This window comes from Labeo rohita, chromosome 16 (genome assembly GCF_022985175.1).
Source record: "Labeo rohita strain BAU-BD-2019 chromosome 16, IGBB_LRoh.1.0, whole genome shotgun sequence".
Taxonomy (NCBI): domain Eukaryota; kingdom Metazoa; phylum Chordata; class Actinopteri; order Cypriniformes; family Cyprinidae; genus Labeo; species Labeo rohita.
The window spans coordinates 18,880,459-18,895,794 of record NC_066884.1 but is presented as its reverse complement, the minus strand read 5'-3'; the positions used below and the strand labels follow the sequence as shown (position 1 = coordinate 18,895,794).

General features: G+C 37.0%; 3 protein-coding genes across 5 annotated transcripts; all 3 read left to right on the top strand.

The window, feature by feature from the left end:
- The first annotated feature begins 168 nt into the window (after positions 1–168).
- Positions 169–5,131, top strand: LOC127178997 (zinc finger protein 714-like). Of its 2 annotated transcripts, none has more exons than XM_051132230.1 (5): positions 169–313; positions 1,084–1,265; positions 1,586–1,701; positions 2,740–2,883; positions 3,467–5,131. In XM_051132230.1, exons 2-5 carry the CDS (start codon positions 1,115–1,117, stop codon positions 4,256–4,258), a joined length of 1,203 nt encoding a protein of 400 aa, XP_050988187.1. In that variant the 5' UTR covers positions 169–313; positions 1,084–1,114; the 3' UTR covers positions 4,259–5,131. The 2 variants fall into 2 exon arrangements, with proteins under 2 accessions (XP_050988187.1, XP_050988188.1); XM_051132231.1 differs by lacking the exon at positions 169–313 and adding an exon at positions 689–837.
- A 1,586-nt stretch (positions 5,132–6,717) lies between these two features.
- Positions 6,718–9,276, top strand: LOC127179054 (zinc finger protein hangover-like). Of its 2 annotated transcripts, none has more exons than XM_051132306.1 (3): positions 6,718–6,985; positions 7,302–7,986; positions 9,047–9,276. In XM_051132306.1, the coding sequence occupies exons 2-3, from the start codon at positions 7,308–7,310 to the stop codon at positions 9,274–9,276; spliced, it is 909 nt and encodes a 302-aa protein (XP_050988263.1). In that variant the 5' UTR covers positions 6,718–6,985; positions 7,302–7,307. The 2 variants fall into 2 exon arrangements, with proteins under 2 accessions (XP_050988263.1, XP_050988262.1); XM_051132305.1 differs by having other exon boundaries at positions 6,718–6,999.
- On the top strand, positions 9,273–15,072 carry LOC127179053 (uncharacterized). Its single transcript, XM_051132304.1, has 2 exons — positions 9,273–10,024; positions 13,372–15,072. The coding sequence occupies exons 1-2, from the start codon at positions 9,668–9,670 to the stop codon at positions 14,722–14,724; spliced, it is 1,710 nt and encodes a 569-aa protein (XP_050988261.1). The 5' UTR covers positions 9,273–9,667; the 3' UTR covers positions 14,725–15,072.
- The last annotated feature ends 264 nt before the right edge of the window (positions 15,073–15,336 follow it).

Below are 15,336 nucleotides of genomic sequence, written 5' to 3'. Positions count from 1 at the left end.
ATCTAACCTGTGCAATTATTGTATAGTTGTTTTCTGTGCATATGCAAATATTTTATATGCGGACTTCACAATTAATAATGCTATCTCATTTTAGAAGCCTTTAACTTATTTTGCATAAAAAACAAGCCATCTCCATACCTGTTCTGCTTTTCTATGAACACAATGGAAAGTACAGCGGACGTCTTGGCACGTGATGCAGGTTTTTTCAGTCTTAACAGCGGGTCATTGACTACACGTTTGCGCCCCCTTTATTTTCATATGAATTTCTGGTTTATGCCTTTTCCCTCCAGACAAATAGGATATTCTCTTTCAGGTAAGAATTCTGCTAAATTATTTTTAAGACTGAAATCGGATGAAATTAAAATAGAAATGTTTCGCTCTTTCTGAGGCTTTGTTTGAAGAGGCTTTGGCCAGCGAACTTGGTTGTTTAGTCTGCACCAAGTTTAACCTCGAACTCAGCAGCTAGCTAATGTAATAGCAGCTAAATAAAAAGTAAACGGATAACTCCGTACTAACTGTTATTTATTTTATTTTTTACAGCGGCTTCGATGCATTAATAGTGAGGCTAATTTCATTACATTAAGAGCTAGTTAGCTACATAGCATTGGTTTGGTTCGCACAAGCTTAAGGCCCTTGTAGGCCTCGTTAGCCGGTAGCATGTAACGTTAGCTTAGCCTAGCTTAGTTAATGCGAACAAACGGTAGGCGGCTCTAAAACGCGCGATTAGAAACGTTTGGTCTCTTAACTGTTTTCTAAAACGAAACCATGTTTTTATATCATCTACAAAAATTTTAGACTTCCCCGATGTTAAGTTCTTAGCGTGTGAAACAAAGATAGGTAAATGTGTGTTAATCTTACTTTAAGATCGTCAGCTGTGTTGTGTGTTTTAATGGCTCAGGTGACTTTTCTTATTTAAAACTTCTAGCTGAAAACTCGTGTAGAAATGGTTTAGTTACAACCTAGCGTTAATTAATAATTTAAGTGGCGATTTTAAACGGGTTTTTGTGATACTTGCACACACTACTATGTTTGTACCGTATGCATTTGTATACATAGATTAATTGACTGTCATATCATTTACAGCAGGCGTATATTGAACTCTTAATTCCTCATAATGGACTCTAACATACTGAATATAGAGGAGATAGTAATGGGTGGAGGAGAGGCTGCTGCCCCTGCTGAAGCTGAACTGCCCTCTGAGAAGACAGAGGATACCTACACCACCTCCATTCAGGGACATGTACCTCCTCCTATCATCCAGTCATGTGAGTATGAAGGAAAATCATTGATTTAGTACTGGAATGGATATGGATAGACCTCCAGGTATAAATTTATGTTTCTAATAGGCACCTGTTGCATGAAGCTAGTGATATGCCAATTTTCAAAGTGTTTTTTAAAGCTGGGATGTAGAAATTACTTACATGTTTTCTTGAGGAGCAGGATGCTTTCTTTTTTTATGTCTGCTGTTAGCCCATTTTATATCTTGATGTTACACTTGGTATATAGTTTTATTATAAACTTATTAGCGTTGTCTCCCATACTGGTGTTTAAATTGGTCATCCTCTCTCTTTCTCTCTGCATTTAGACCAGCATGAAAGCCTGCAGTGTTTCCAATGTTTTATTACTTTCTGCAACTCAAAAGCTAAGGAAAGGCATATGAAGAAGAGTCATCGGGAAGAGTATAAACAGCAGCTTCAACAGGTTAGTTGAAACATTGCTTTCATAGCACCATATTAGCATGTGTCTCTGATAATTTGGGATTCACTAACGTTTCTCAAGTTATTGTCTCCTTAAGGTTTTCGCTTTTGCTTTTCTTCCTCATTTGTAAGAAGCTTTAGATTAAAACATCTACATTTTAATAAATGTAATTGATAAAAACAGCATTAATACGCTCAGTATTATACGCAATCAAATATTTATCTTCTGCTTCAAGCTCCAGAATGGTTTCTTAGGTTAGTTTGATAGTATCAGTTCTCGTTATGGGGTGAGGATGTGTTGCTTTGTGTCTGATGTTAAAGTCGTCTTCTAACGCCACCTGAGTTTCACAAACGTGTGCAGATGCCAGATGAGCAGATGTGTTTTTTGCCAAACACTCGATTAACCCAAGTCAAATGACTAATATAATAGAAATTGTTTTTTTACACAGTGTCAATCTTATTCTCACTGAATCTGATAAACACCACTGGCTTCACACTTTTACACTTGATAACGTTTGTTTGGTGATAATGGTTTTTTTTTGGTTTTTTTTTACCCTTGCGCCAAATACCTGATTTTTCTGTCAAAATGAAGTACTTTTGAATGTTCTGTTAATAATTTTTCTTTACATTATTTTCCTCATATTATTTGCGTCATCCATTGTGGTGTCAGCTTTATTTGACAGTCTTGACAAACTGAAAGCTGTGAATGTGCCAGCAGGTGGAACAGATGCTTTTTCAGAGGAAGGAGCTATTTGCATTGTGCTTCCCTTTTATTTTTAACTCTTATAGCATTGTTTGATTCTATGGAAATACTGATGATTGAGTCACATATAATTTATGCCGCCATATAATCTTGTATAACTAATGCGATACACCAATAAGTATAAGTCTAATTCTAGTTAAAAACCAAGTCTAACTAAAAACATTGTGCTGAAAATATATTTTTAAATAAATATTTTAAAAATCTTTGAGTGATGAATTCAAAAATTATTTTGGTTTGCTTCAGTGTGTATTCACAAACCTTTTGTATTTGCATCAACAGTGCGATACTCTGTTCACATGCTATGTGTGCGATCGAACCTTCCCCTCCTCTGAGGAACTGACACAACATCAGTCGACCCACAACAAGGAGGACAAGCCCTTCAAATGTGCACATTGCAAAGAGTGTTTCCGCACATTCTCAGAGGTGAGAGAAGTGTTAAATGAATTTAAACAATAAATGCTTGATTAGAAAAAAAATCTGAGTATTAAGGATCTTAAATGCTGCATAAAAATGCATTGTTCTAATTCAAATTTTACTTGATTACCAAAAAGACAGTGGAAATCAAAATTAGATCATCTTTTTTTCTGAAGCTGGATAAGGGTGTTCAGTCCCGAATCCCACACTGCTCTGTGGAAATGAGCCATTAAATAGGGTTTGCCATATAATTGAGGAAATTAGCATCAGGTGCAAGATTAACACCAGTGACTTTAGGTATCTGTATATGTTCTCTAATTTTGATCAGAGTTCTTTTTCAAATATGTCATTTAAGTTTTTATAATGTGCTTCAGAATACAATTAATGTATAAAATATGCTTAAAAACTACCCTTCTACTCCTGTTAGGATACTCTAATTTTGATCTCCATTGTAGGCAGTAACTAAAAAATGTTATGCTGTTGTTATCAGAACTGTTTGAGAGCATGGTCAGCTATGTACCGTACACATGCCATGACTGTAAATGTAAGCCTATGTTTAATATTTCAACATGTCCCACTTTCTTTCTCCAAGTTAACAACACATCGGCGGCAAGTGTGTCCTGAACGTCAGTTTGTGTGCAAAGAATGCAACGAGACGTTTCGAAGCCCTGGACTTTTGCGTAACCATCGTTTGACCCAACACCCTGTGCCCATGGACGGAGAGGATGCAGAGGATTCCTCTAAGACCTACCGATGTGGTAAATGCGGTAGGGGGTTTGAAGAAGAGGCAGAGCTCCTGCAACATCAAGAGAACCACGCAGGTGACCGGCACTGCAACGGTAGCTCCACTGGCAAACGTCGAGGGAGACCACCAAGAACTGAGCCCGCAGCAGTCGGTGAAAAGAAAGCCAAGCAAAAGAAGAAGGAGGAAGAAGCAGAGGGGCCTGAGGAAACCAACCACTCAGAAGACGCCTCTGCAAAACCACCCACAACTGAAGTAAAGACGCCAGGAAGACGAGGACGCCCAGCCAAATCTAACCAGGAGCCCAAGGCAGAAGATGACAAAGCAGAAAATGATGACAAGAAAGCTGTTCCTCAGCCAGCTCTGCAGATCCCTTGCACTGAATGTGACCTCACTTTCCCTAGCCTGACGCAGCTTCGAGCACACAAGAAAGAGAAGCACACGCAGCGCAAGCCTCACCCTTGCGGAGAATGTGAGGAGAGTTTTAATCGACCGGAGCAGCTGGAGGCCCACACAGCGAGGGCACATAGCGCCGGCCGGCACACTTGCCCCACATGCGGGAAAAGCTTTGGCAGAGAAAGTAACCTGAAGGCTCATCAGCAGAGCCATGGAAAAGAAGAGAAGCCAGTCGGAAAGAGATAATTCAGTTTGGAAGAATTTCGAGGGTGTATGTTAACAGAAGACAAATTCAGTTTTTAAAATTTTGTGTATAGAATTGTAGGTGGGGACAGGGTTCACTTTAGATTTTAAATTGTAACATAGCAGGAGATCTGTCAGCTGTGTGACCCTCAAGAGCAACACTATGTGAACATGTTATTTGAAAACTGGAAACCCAAAGGGTAGCGAGTTCATGGTTAATGAATGGTAGCCATGTTTGGGTGCCTCATTGTATCTTGACATCTGTACATAGCTTTGGCATGGCAAGTAACAAAGGATTCGTACCATGACTGAATTCTCATTTGTAGGGTAACCATGTTGTAACTAAAACCATCAAGAGAAACCCACAGAAAAGCCTTATTATATTGTCTAAGGCTTCACGTTGTCGTTTTCTTTCTTTTTTGGAAAATTTTAAAGTCTTTTCTATGACTATAATGTGTTATCGTTTTTACATTATTTTAGAAGTGTGTACAATGGTGAATGGAAAGATTTACTAAATGATTGTTTTCAGCTGAGGTCTGACTAAATTTGAGTTCAGATGTTTCCATTTTTTACAGGTATGACTTGACATTTGACTTGAACTTAAATGTTACCCACAAATAAGACAGTTCTCTCTGAGTGAAGTAAATGTCTGAATAATTGATTGAAAATGTTTTAAATGTTTTCTGATTTATTTTTTCTGTCTTCTAATTTATGGTGCATCTGTAAACAATTTTCATGATGATGAATTAACACATTTGAAGAGGAGATGTTTTACTAAGTTTCAAAATTCTGGAAGTTTTTAAATTTGAGACTACAGACAAGTGTGACTCCTCTAACTATCGCTATCACAGATTAAAGCCTTTTTGCTGTACATTACTTTGGGGTAATGATAACATTTCTGGCTAATATTTTTTTATTATATTTATGCAATAATTTTGCACACTGCTCTTAAAAAAAGAGAAGCTTGAACATATCTTTCACAAGGTGAATAATATCAGTATCTCTGTTGATTGTTCATTAAGATTAGGTAAATTGGATATAGCTAAAAGTGCAGTGGTCAGACTAAACTTTTCCTCTTCATTACGTTTCCATTTAGCATTTGGTTAGTCAGCAAGCTCAGCATACTTAGAGTAAAACTAAGTGGTTAAGGAAAGCTTCTTTGATCAAATAAAACATGATTTCAAGACTGTGCATTCAAGGACAGCAATTTTAGCAAGCATTATACGATTTTCCTTGACACCAAAAAGGCTGGCATCATCTTGTGTGCAAAAATAATTTTAGTTACCACAGTAACCCATACATTTATAAGAAGAATAAGAAAAATTAATAATACCTAAAAGTTGTGTGGATTTGTGCACAACCATCGAGACAAGAAAAAAAAAACTCCAGAGGTGAATTATTCTCACATTCTGCTGAAAGAGGACTGTGAGAAAGAGCCCCTGTCTGCAGCTGACATTTTACTACAGGTAAATCACATGATATGTAAGCCTATGGGTGAGACTTCCGGTTCAAAAATAACAAGAAGAATAACAACATGCTGTAAATGTAAAACTGTTTGCACTATGAACCAGTGTGTTCATAAGATATTGCATTAAAACAATATGGTAAGACGCAGCAATTTCCTAAATCAAGCAGCAAATAGCTGGAGGTGAATGAGATCAGAAGCCAAACCCATTAAATTTACACCCACTCTTATGGAAAAATAGGGTGGATAATTTAAACTAACTGATAAAAATTAATGAATAGCCATCAGGTTTATTTTTAATACAGTATGAAGGATTTAACGAGTCGATATACTTTGTTAAAATGTGTTTTGTTCTCTCGTGTGACATTTACAAATGTTTTATGTGTGTATGTGACCCTCACTTTATACATAATCTGGAATCTGAATAAATAAGCTTTCCATTGATGTATGGTTTGTTAGGATATTTAAAAATCTAAATATTGAGAAAAAATCGCCTTTAAAGTTATCCAAATGAAGTTCTTAGCCATGCATATTACTAATAAAAAAATAAGTTTTGATATATTTATGGTAGGAAATTTACAAAATATCTTCATGTAACATGATCTTATCCTAATGATTTTGGGCATTAAAGAAAATTTGATAAATTTGACCCATATAATGTTTTTTGGCTATTTCTACAAATATACCCGTGCTACTTTTGACTGGTTTTGTGGTGCAGGGTCACATATTTTAACACTTAAAATGATGAACAGTTCATTAAACTAAACACTCTCATTCAACGCGTTAAGTGCAACCGTAGCACTTTGTTTTTATGTTTAGCAGAATGTGAACGAATGCAAATATTTTATATGAATTTCTGCGCTTTTATAGTCTGAAAAGATATACAATTCAAACTTCCAACTTAGAGAAAGACTGCTGTGATTGGCTTTCTCGAATAAGCGCGCTAAAGCTCCCTTCCTGCAGATGGCAACATCCACATTCTAGTTAGGCATTTCATACCGGAAGTATCGGATGGACTGTGGCTCACCTTATTTCTTCTGTATGCTCATGCAACCAGATTTAAGCTTTATTGTAGTCAGTCATGACAAAACAGTTTTAACACTGGCGGCACTTGCAATTACGCATTATACAGTTGTGGTTTAATATCATAATAGATTATCGTCGAGCAATTAGTAAACCCGGCATGATCAGTAATTGATTGTTGCATTGCTGAACAGTAGATCCTGAAGCGAAGGTGCTTTCAAATGCTCGTCGAAGACTCCTAGGTAATATGAATGAAGTAAGCTTGCTTCTGTATAAACTGTAGTGATTAAATTGACTGACCAAAATGTTGCAGTCTTGAATCCTTGCAGTTTAACTTAGATGTTGTAGACACTGTTTATGTTTGGATAATTTCTCTGCAAACAGGAGACCTATTTTCCTATAATACTACTGAAATATGTGATCTATACATTTATATGTGAGTAGGTTATTTAAATAAAACAATTATTTTACATTTATAGGAACACACACATGCTATGTTTTTATATGTGGTCCATGTGACCCCTTTATTAATGAAAAAATCTTCCTATTTCCCTTCAGGGCACCATGTCAGAGTTTACCCTCGATATCCAGCTGACAGAGTTGGGTTTTTCAAACTGGAATTTCCCTCTCTGTGAGCCACAGAGTGTTAAAGAGAACTTTTTGCCAACCCAGAATGGCACTGAAAAGCCAGCAGCAGAGACTGAAACGCCTACCGACTGTCATGAAGATGCCTGTGTTGTTAGGAGTGCGTCTGCTGACAAAAGCTTTCTACAGGACCATCAATATTTCACTCCCTTCACGGACAACTCAAGCAATGGAGAAACAGCTCAAAGCAATTCCAAAATCATTTCCACAGAGAACAAGGATAAAGCCATTTGTAATTCGTGGAATAGAGGAAGAAGAAGAAAGGAGATAGAACAGAGTGATGATGATGATGATGATGATTATGATTATGAAGATGATGAAGATGATGAAGATGATGAAGAGGAAAACGGACAAGTGGGAAAGAAAAATAATGACAAGGAACAGAAATGTTCAGAGGTGAGCCAGGAAGCCTCTGGTCTCACGATAGATGATGCTATGTCTGGTGAAGAAAGGACAGATGAAGATGCAGAAATTGTTTTGACTGATGATGATGTTGATGAGGAGGATGAAGTAGAAGAAGAGGAGGAGGAGGAGGAAGATGATGTCGAGGAGGAGGGGAAGGTGGAAGAAGAAGGTGATGATGATGTTTCCTGGTCAGGTAGTGTATCATTTTCCAATCAGTGGTTTAATTCATACACTAATGTGTAGATTTTAATTTAAGGAAAAGAGTTTTGTTCTGCGGACACAGAAAAGTTTTACTTGACTATATGTGAAATATTTTTACTATTTAAAGTAGCTGCTTTCTATTTGAATATATTTAAAAAAAATATGAAATTTATTCCTGTGATCAAAGCTACATTTTCAGCATCATTACTCCAGTCTTCAGTGTCACATGGTTCTTCAGAAATCATTTTAATATGCTGATTTGTTGTTCAAGAAATATTTATTATCAACAGTGTATGCTTTATATGCTTTAAATTGATCAAAAGTGATAATACAGACATTTATAATGTTACAAAAGATTTCTATTTCAGACAAATGCTGTTCTTCTGAACTTTAACTTCATCAAAGAAACCTGAAAAAATTCTACTCGGCTGTTTTCAACATAATAGTAATAATAATAAATGTTTGTTGAGCAGCAAATCAGAATATTAGAATGATTTCTGAAGGATCATGTGACTGGTGTAATGGTGCTAAAAATTCAGCTTTAAAATCACAGGAATAAATTACATTTTAAAATATATTCAAATGGAAAACAGTCATTTTAAATAGTAGTAGTTAGTGTTTTTGCTGTACTTCGGATCAAATAAATGCAGGCTTGGTGAGCTTTATAAGTGTTCATTCTAAACAATATTAATAAAATGTGATCTTTAGTAAATCTAATACAATATATATTTTTTCATACAGTATGTAATGTATAATCATTTAAAATAACTGATTAGATTTTTTTATTATTTAAAAAAAAAATGTGCTAGAGAAATATTTTTCTTTGTCATTTATTTTTTACAAGCAAAATTAACTAGTTATTCAGCAGTGATGTAACTGCATAAACATACTTTTTTGCTAGTTTTGCTGGGAAATTATGATATATAATGCAAAACATTGCTGATTGGTTGGTAATTTTCAGCTTATTCTAACTGATGGTTACTATAGCCTGACAAGACAAATGATTTCCTGTTACGCCAGCTATTGATACACGTTTTTTTCTTCACTTTCAGAGACAAATGGATCTGGAGAGAATAAAGAGAATCGCTGCCATGTATGTGATCTCACCTTCTCCTCTCTCTTCTTACTCCGAGAGCATTTAAATATGCATACGGGGGGTTCGCCCCTACCGCTGCGACGAATGTGGCAAGCAGTTCTGCCAGTTAGTCAATTACCGTGCACACCTTCGCTCCCACTCCCAGAAGGCGTCCATCCACTGTCGCGTTTGCTCCACCATCTTTGAGACCGAGGAGCAGCTCCAGCAGCACTTGGACACCAACCATTTTGAGAAAGAGTTCTATCAGTGTGATTTTTGCAAGCAAATTTTCACTAACCTAGAAGTGTGCAAGACTCACGTCGAAGCGCACAGGCAACAGGCGAAACGACATTTGTGCCTTAAATGTGGCGCTAGTTTTCGCCTTCGGAACTCACTGCTCCGTCACCTGGAGTGGCACAGCAGAGGCATCTTCTCCTGTGCGGACTGTGAGCGGACCTTCTCCAGCAAGGCTTCTTTGTTACGCCACAGTTTCTCTCACTTGGGCGTCTTACCGTATACGTGTCTAAAGTGCAAACGTCATTTCCGTTTGCCTTCTCTCTACCACAACCACGAGTGTAAGCCAGAGAACATCCAGTGCATGGCGTGTTTGGTTTTCTTTCAAAGTCAGGAGGACTTTGATAAGCATAAGAAGGATACGGGATGCTGGGGTCATCAAGGGGCTTTGCCTAGCAAGACAGATGAGATCCGCTGCATGGAATGTGGCCAGGTCTTTGTAAGCATTGAGGAATTAAAGAAGCATGGAAGCACCCACCAGAGAGTGCTAAAGTGTGCTGAATGTGGGATGGGTTTCCGGTCATCACTCATGCTTATGTCACATATGGGAGGGCATGCGGGACAGCGGCCGTGTTTCTGCCAGGACTGTGGCATGGGCTTCCCACATCAACAGGGTTATGACAGCCACCTGAAGACATGTGGAGTGGTGACACCACCAGTGGTAAGCTTCTTTTTTTTTTCTTTTTCTTTCTTCATTCTTAGAATACCAAGTGTTTTGTACTCTAAAGCAGGTGGTGTTTTAAAGGGGCTAGGGAGAAATTTACTGAAAAAATTGGTCATGTTAATAAATAAAAATGCAAATTCACATTGATGGAATTTGACATAACGGTTTTTATTCCAGTGTTGTTATTGTTAACTAAAACTGTTAAATTTTAAAAAATAAAGTAAAAATATTAGATGAAAAAAAAATTGTTTGAAAGATTAGAAATGTTGCATTGGCAACTAACTGAAATGAGATAAAGTACTAAAATTAATAAAACTGAACTGAACTAATCCTGAAATCTAGAAGTTATAAATAAAACCCCCAAAAACTAATAAATGTTGCATGGAACATAACAAAATTAAAATAAAAAATAAAATAAAATAAAATAAAATTTAAACTCTCACTCAGAGTTTTTTACTCACATTTTGATGTCCACATATTCAAGAAATAACAGTGGCTGTAGCTTTTCTATCATAAAGAAATGGCAAAATATTGAAGTGGACATTGGAATTAAATATTGAGTCTGTATTAAACATGGATTCGATCGCGCAGTAAAGTGTAAAAACAATCGTCAGGGCATTGGCACCCTCTACAGGCATTTTTTATAATGTGTAATGTACATTAGCTCTATTGTTTATAATACATTGTGTATTTTAACAGTTTTGTTCAATACAACCATATGATTTCTTTCTTTTGACACTTTATTTGAACTATTTATTATTGCCTTGTTGCTGTTATTTATGTATTTTAATTTATTTTAAAGGCCAGTGTTTACTTAGGTCTATTTTTATTACTACAGAACAATTAATTATGGATATCCGATTACTCGATTAATCATCAGAATAATCAACAGATTACTCGATTATCAAAATAATTGTTAGTGACAGCCCTATGATCATTTTTGAATGAAATATCTCTTTAAAATTAAACCAAACAACAGTGTTTTATTTAACATTCTGAAGGTTCATTGAAAGCCATCAGATTGTTAACAATTACACTGACACTGACAATTATAATTTTTATCATTTTTAAGAAATAAAAAAAAAAATAGCCTTGCCACATACTTTTAAACATTATTTTCTAAAAAATGCTTTGGAATGATTTTATTGTGAAGCGTGTCATATAAATAAATTTAATTTCTGTCATTTACATTTAACATACATTTAACACTTGTTAATATTCAGTATTTTCCAGATAAGAGTTTTTGTTTGGTTTTAGTCAAATTATTATAGAAAAAAATGTTAATTCATGCTTAACATAAATATTATGTAATATATGTAATATTAGTCTCAGGTGTCCCCAGAATGTGTCTGTGATGTTTCAGCTCAAAATACCCCACAGATCATATATTATATTATTTTGAAAGTGCCTATTTTGAGTGTCTCTTTAAATATAAATGAGCTGCTGCTCCCCACCCCCCTTTTCAGAATAAGACTGTGCCTTTACAGCTCTTACCTCAAATACAAAAACAGTCGATAATTTCTGGGAAAGTAATTGCAAAAACAAAATGGTTTCCGTGGGTGGAAAGGTGCAGATTAACGATCGGTAATAATATAAGATCCCCTTCCTACATCACTTGTTTTTTCACATGCTTGCAGAGAAAGTTACTGGGTTGTGCTTTTTCATGTTTTCTGGTAGATGCACCCAATAATAGCACTTAAACATGGAAGAAGTCAGATTTTCATGTGTCCCCTTTAAAGAGCTTCAAGCTACAGGTGCATTTCAATAAATTAGAATGTTGTGGAAAAGTTTGTTCATTTATTTCAGTAATTCAACTCAAATTGTGAGACTCATGTATTAAATAAATTCAGTGCACACAGACTGAAGCAGTTCAAGTCTTTGGTTTTTTTAATTGTGATGATTTTGGCTCACATTTAACAAAAACCCACCACTTCACTATCTCAACAAATTAGAATATGGTGACATGCCAATCAGCTAATCAACTCAAAACACCTGCAAAGGTTTCCTGAGCCTTCAAAATAGTCTCTCAGTTTGGTTCAGTAGGCTACACAATCATGGAATGTGTATCATTCATCAATCATGAAGACTGCTGATCTGACTGTTGTCCAGAAGACAATCATTGACACCCTTCACAAGGAGGGGAAGCCACAAACATTCATTGCCAAAGAAGCTGGCTGTTCGCAGAGTGCTGTATCCAAGCATGTTAACAGAAAGTTGAGTGGAAGGAAAAAGTGTTGGAGAAAAAGATGCACAACCAACCGAGAGAACTGCAGCCTTGAGAGGCTTATAAAGCAAAATCGATTCAGGAATTTGGGTGAACTTCACAAGGAATGAACTGAGGCTGGGGTCAAGGCATCAAGAGACACCACACACAGACGTGTCAAGGAATTTGGCTACAGTTGTCGTATTCGTCTTGTTAAGCCACTCCTGAACCACAGACAATGTCAGAGGCGTCTTACCTGGGCTAAGGAGAAGAAGAAATGGACTGTTGCCCAGTGGTCCAAAGTCCTCTTTTCAGATGAGAGCAAGTTTTTGTGGAGAAGCTCATAGCCCAAGTTGCTTGAAGTCCAGTGTCAAGTTTCCATAGTCTGTGATAATTTGGGGTGCAATGTCATCTGCTATGTTTTTTGAAAACCAAAGTCACTGTATCTGTTTACCAAGAACTTTTAGAGCACTTCATGCTTCCTTCTGCTGACCAGCTTTTTAAAGATGCTGATTTCATTTTCCAGCAGGATTTGGCACCTGCCCACACTGCCAAAAGCACCAAAAGTTGGTTAAATGACCATGGTGTTGGTGTGCTTGACTGGCCAGAATCTATGGGGTATTGTCAAGAGGAAAATGAGGAACAAGAGACCAAAAAAATGCAGATGAGCTAAAGGCCACTGTCAAAGAAACCTGGGCTTCCATACCACCTCAGCAGTGCCACAGACTGATCACCTCCATCCTACGCACTGATTTAAGTCAGTAATTAAAGCAAAAGGAGCCCCTACCAAGTATTGAGTACATATACAGTAAATGACTTACTTTCCTGAAGGCCAACAATTCACTAAAAATGTTTTTTTTTTATTGGTCTTATGAAGTATTCTAATTTGTTGAGATAGTGAATTGGTGGGTTTTTGTTAAATGTGAGCCAAAATTATCACAATTAAAAGAACCAAAGACTTAAACTACTTCAGTCTGTGTGCACTGAATTTATTTAATACACAAGTTTCAAAATTTGAGTTGAATTACTGAAATAATTGAACTTTTCCACGACATTCTAATTTATTGAGATGCACCTGTATATAAATCTGTTGAAAACAAAAAAATGTCCCTTTGATGTAATCCTCTTCTTCTGTTTACAGGCTGCTGTGAAGAAACCCAAACCAAAAGCGACTCCCTCTCAGCCAATAATGCAACCAATTACTCCTAATATAATCATCCAAACTATTGCTCAGGCCTCAGCGCCTGCCACATTCCCCAGTAGCTTAAAGGAAGTCCACATGGTTCCATTCGGTGACAAGAATAAGACTGCTGATGGTAGGTGGAAACTTACTTTAAATAAACAGCCTCCTCCAGGTATGCCTTTAGTCATGCTTGTGCCAGTTTCCAGTGCACAGTACTCATCTACCTCAGATCCTACCAAGAGCTCCCAAAACTTTTTACCATCCTCGCTGGTCTTAGAAACACCCTCATCTGCTCCACGTGTCGTTGCCATGCCTGTGGTCCCATCCGGCACTGTCATTAGTAAAGAAGCAGAGAAAGACACTGTAGAGCCCTGCAGAACCAGAACCAGCGTTCCTTCAAACACACTCATTCCTGTGCAAAGTCAAGACAGTGCCTCAAAGAAGAGGTGGACTGTTTTAGAAGATCAGGGTTCTGGTCAAGTGTTTGGTACAGAAGATGTAAAAGCAGGGGAAGAGGCTGCAGGTGTAGGAGTAGCAAATCAGGGAGTGAACATTACTGCTCAAGTAGAAGTGGAGAATGAGGAGAAAACTCAGAAGACTAATGGATTGGGTGTTGAAAAAACAGTTCCAGGGAGTTCATCAGATGTTGCATCTCTCACTCCTGCATGCCCCATGACACCATTATGTCTAATAAAGGTAAAGGAGAAGAAGGATGATGGTGACATCATTGAGAATACATCATCAGATTTGAAAGACCTCGACGACTCCACTGTAATGGCAGGAGCAGAAGTTTGTGTCCCTTTAAAGAGAAAAGCAGAAAAGCAAACACTGGATTCCTCTCAAACAGGCTCTCATAACCTAGTTTCTGGTTCTTCAGAAATTACTTACCACAAAAAGGCCAGTAAAGATCAGAGATTTTACAAAGAAGTTGTGTCATCTGACAGGATGTGGGCAGAGTCGAAGATGGAATTTACCATGACGGGGGACAAATCAGAAAACTGTCCGCAGGGGCAAAACGAATCCGGTTTCGATGTGGAGGTTGAAATTATTGAAGATGTGGAATCGAGCAGCATGGAAGTGGAAATCGGGGATGAAGACAGCGGAGTGGACATGTTGGATGGTGAACTTCATGAATGTGTGACTTGTGGACAAGTCCTTCCTGAAAAGGATATGATACAGCACTACATGAAGCATGCGGCTGATACCGACAGTCCCGAAATTTCTCCTGTTAACTCAGCCACTCACACTACAGAACAATCCCCTCCATGTAGTCCATCAAGAAAAAGACTACGATCTGGAACAGAGTTGTGACCCTTAGTTTAAGAGTATTTTGTTTTGTTTTAATTTTTATATTGATTTGCAGTTATTGATATTGCACAGTCTTTACTTCCATTCCGTTTCCTTGGGATCACAATCATTTTTACCGAATAGAAATTTGGGAAAGATTAGTGTTTGTTAAAACCAAGTGTGTTTTGAAAGTGTTCCACTTTTGACATTTCTTTCACAGGATCTTATTACATTTTCACATTGTCCTGTAAGATACAATAAATGTAGATTGGAAAATTGGAAAAATGCGTTCTTTTGTTAATTGTTGTATATGTGATCCTGGACCACAAAGCCGGTCTTAAGTCGCTGGGGTATATTTGTAGCAATAGCCAAAAATACATTGTATGGGGCAAAATTATTGATTTTTGTTTTAAGCCAAAAATCATTAGGATATTAAGTAAAGATCATGTTCCATGAAGATATTTTTTAAAATTCCTACTGTAAATATATCAAAACTTAAATTTTGATTAGTAATATGCATTGCTAAGAACTTCATTTGACAACTTTAAAGGTGATTTTCTCAATATGTTTTTGCACCCTCAGATTCCATATTTTCAAATAGTTGTATCTCGGCCAAATATTGTCCTTTCCTACACT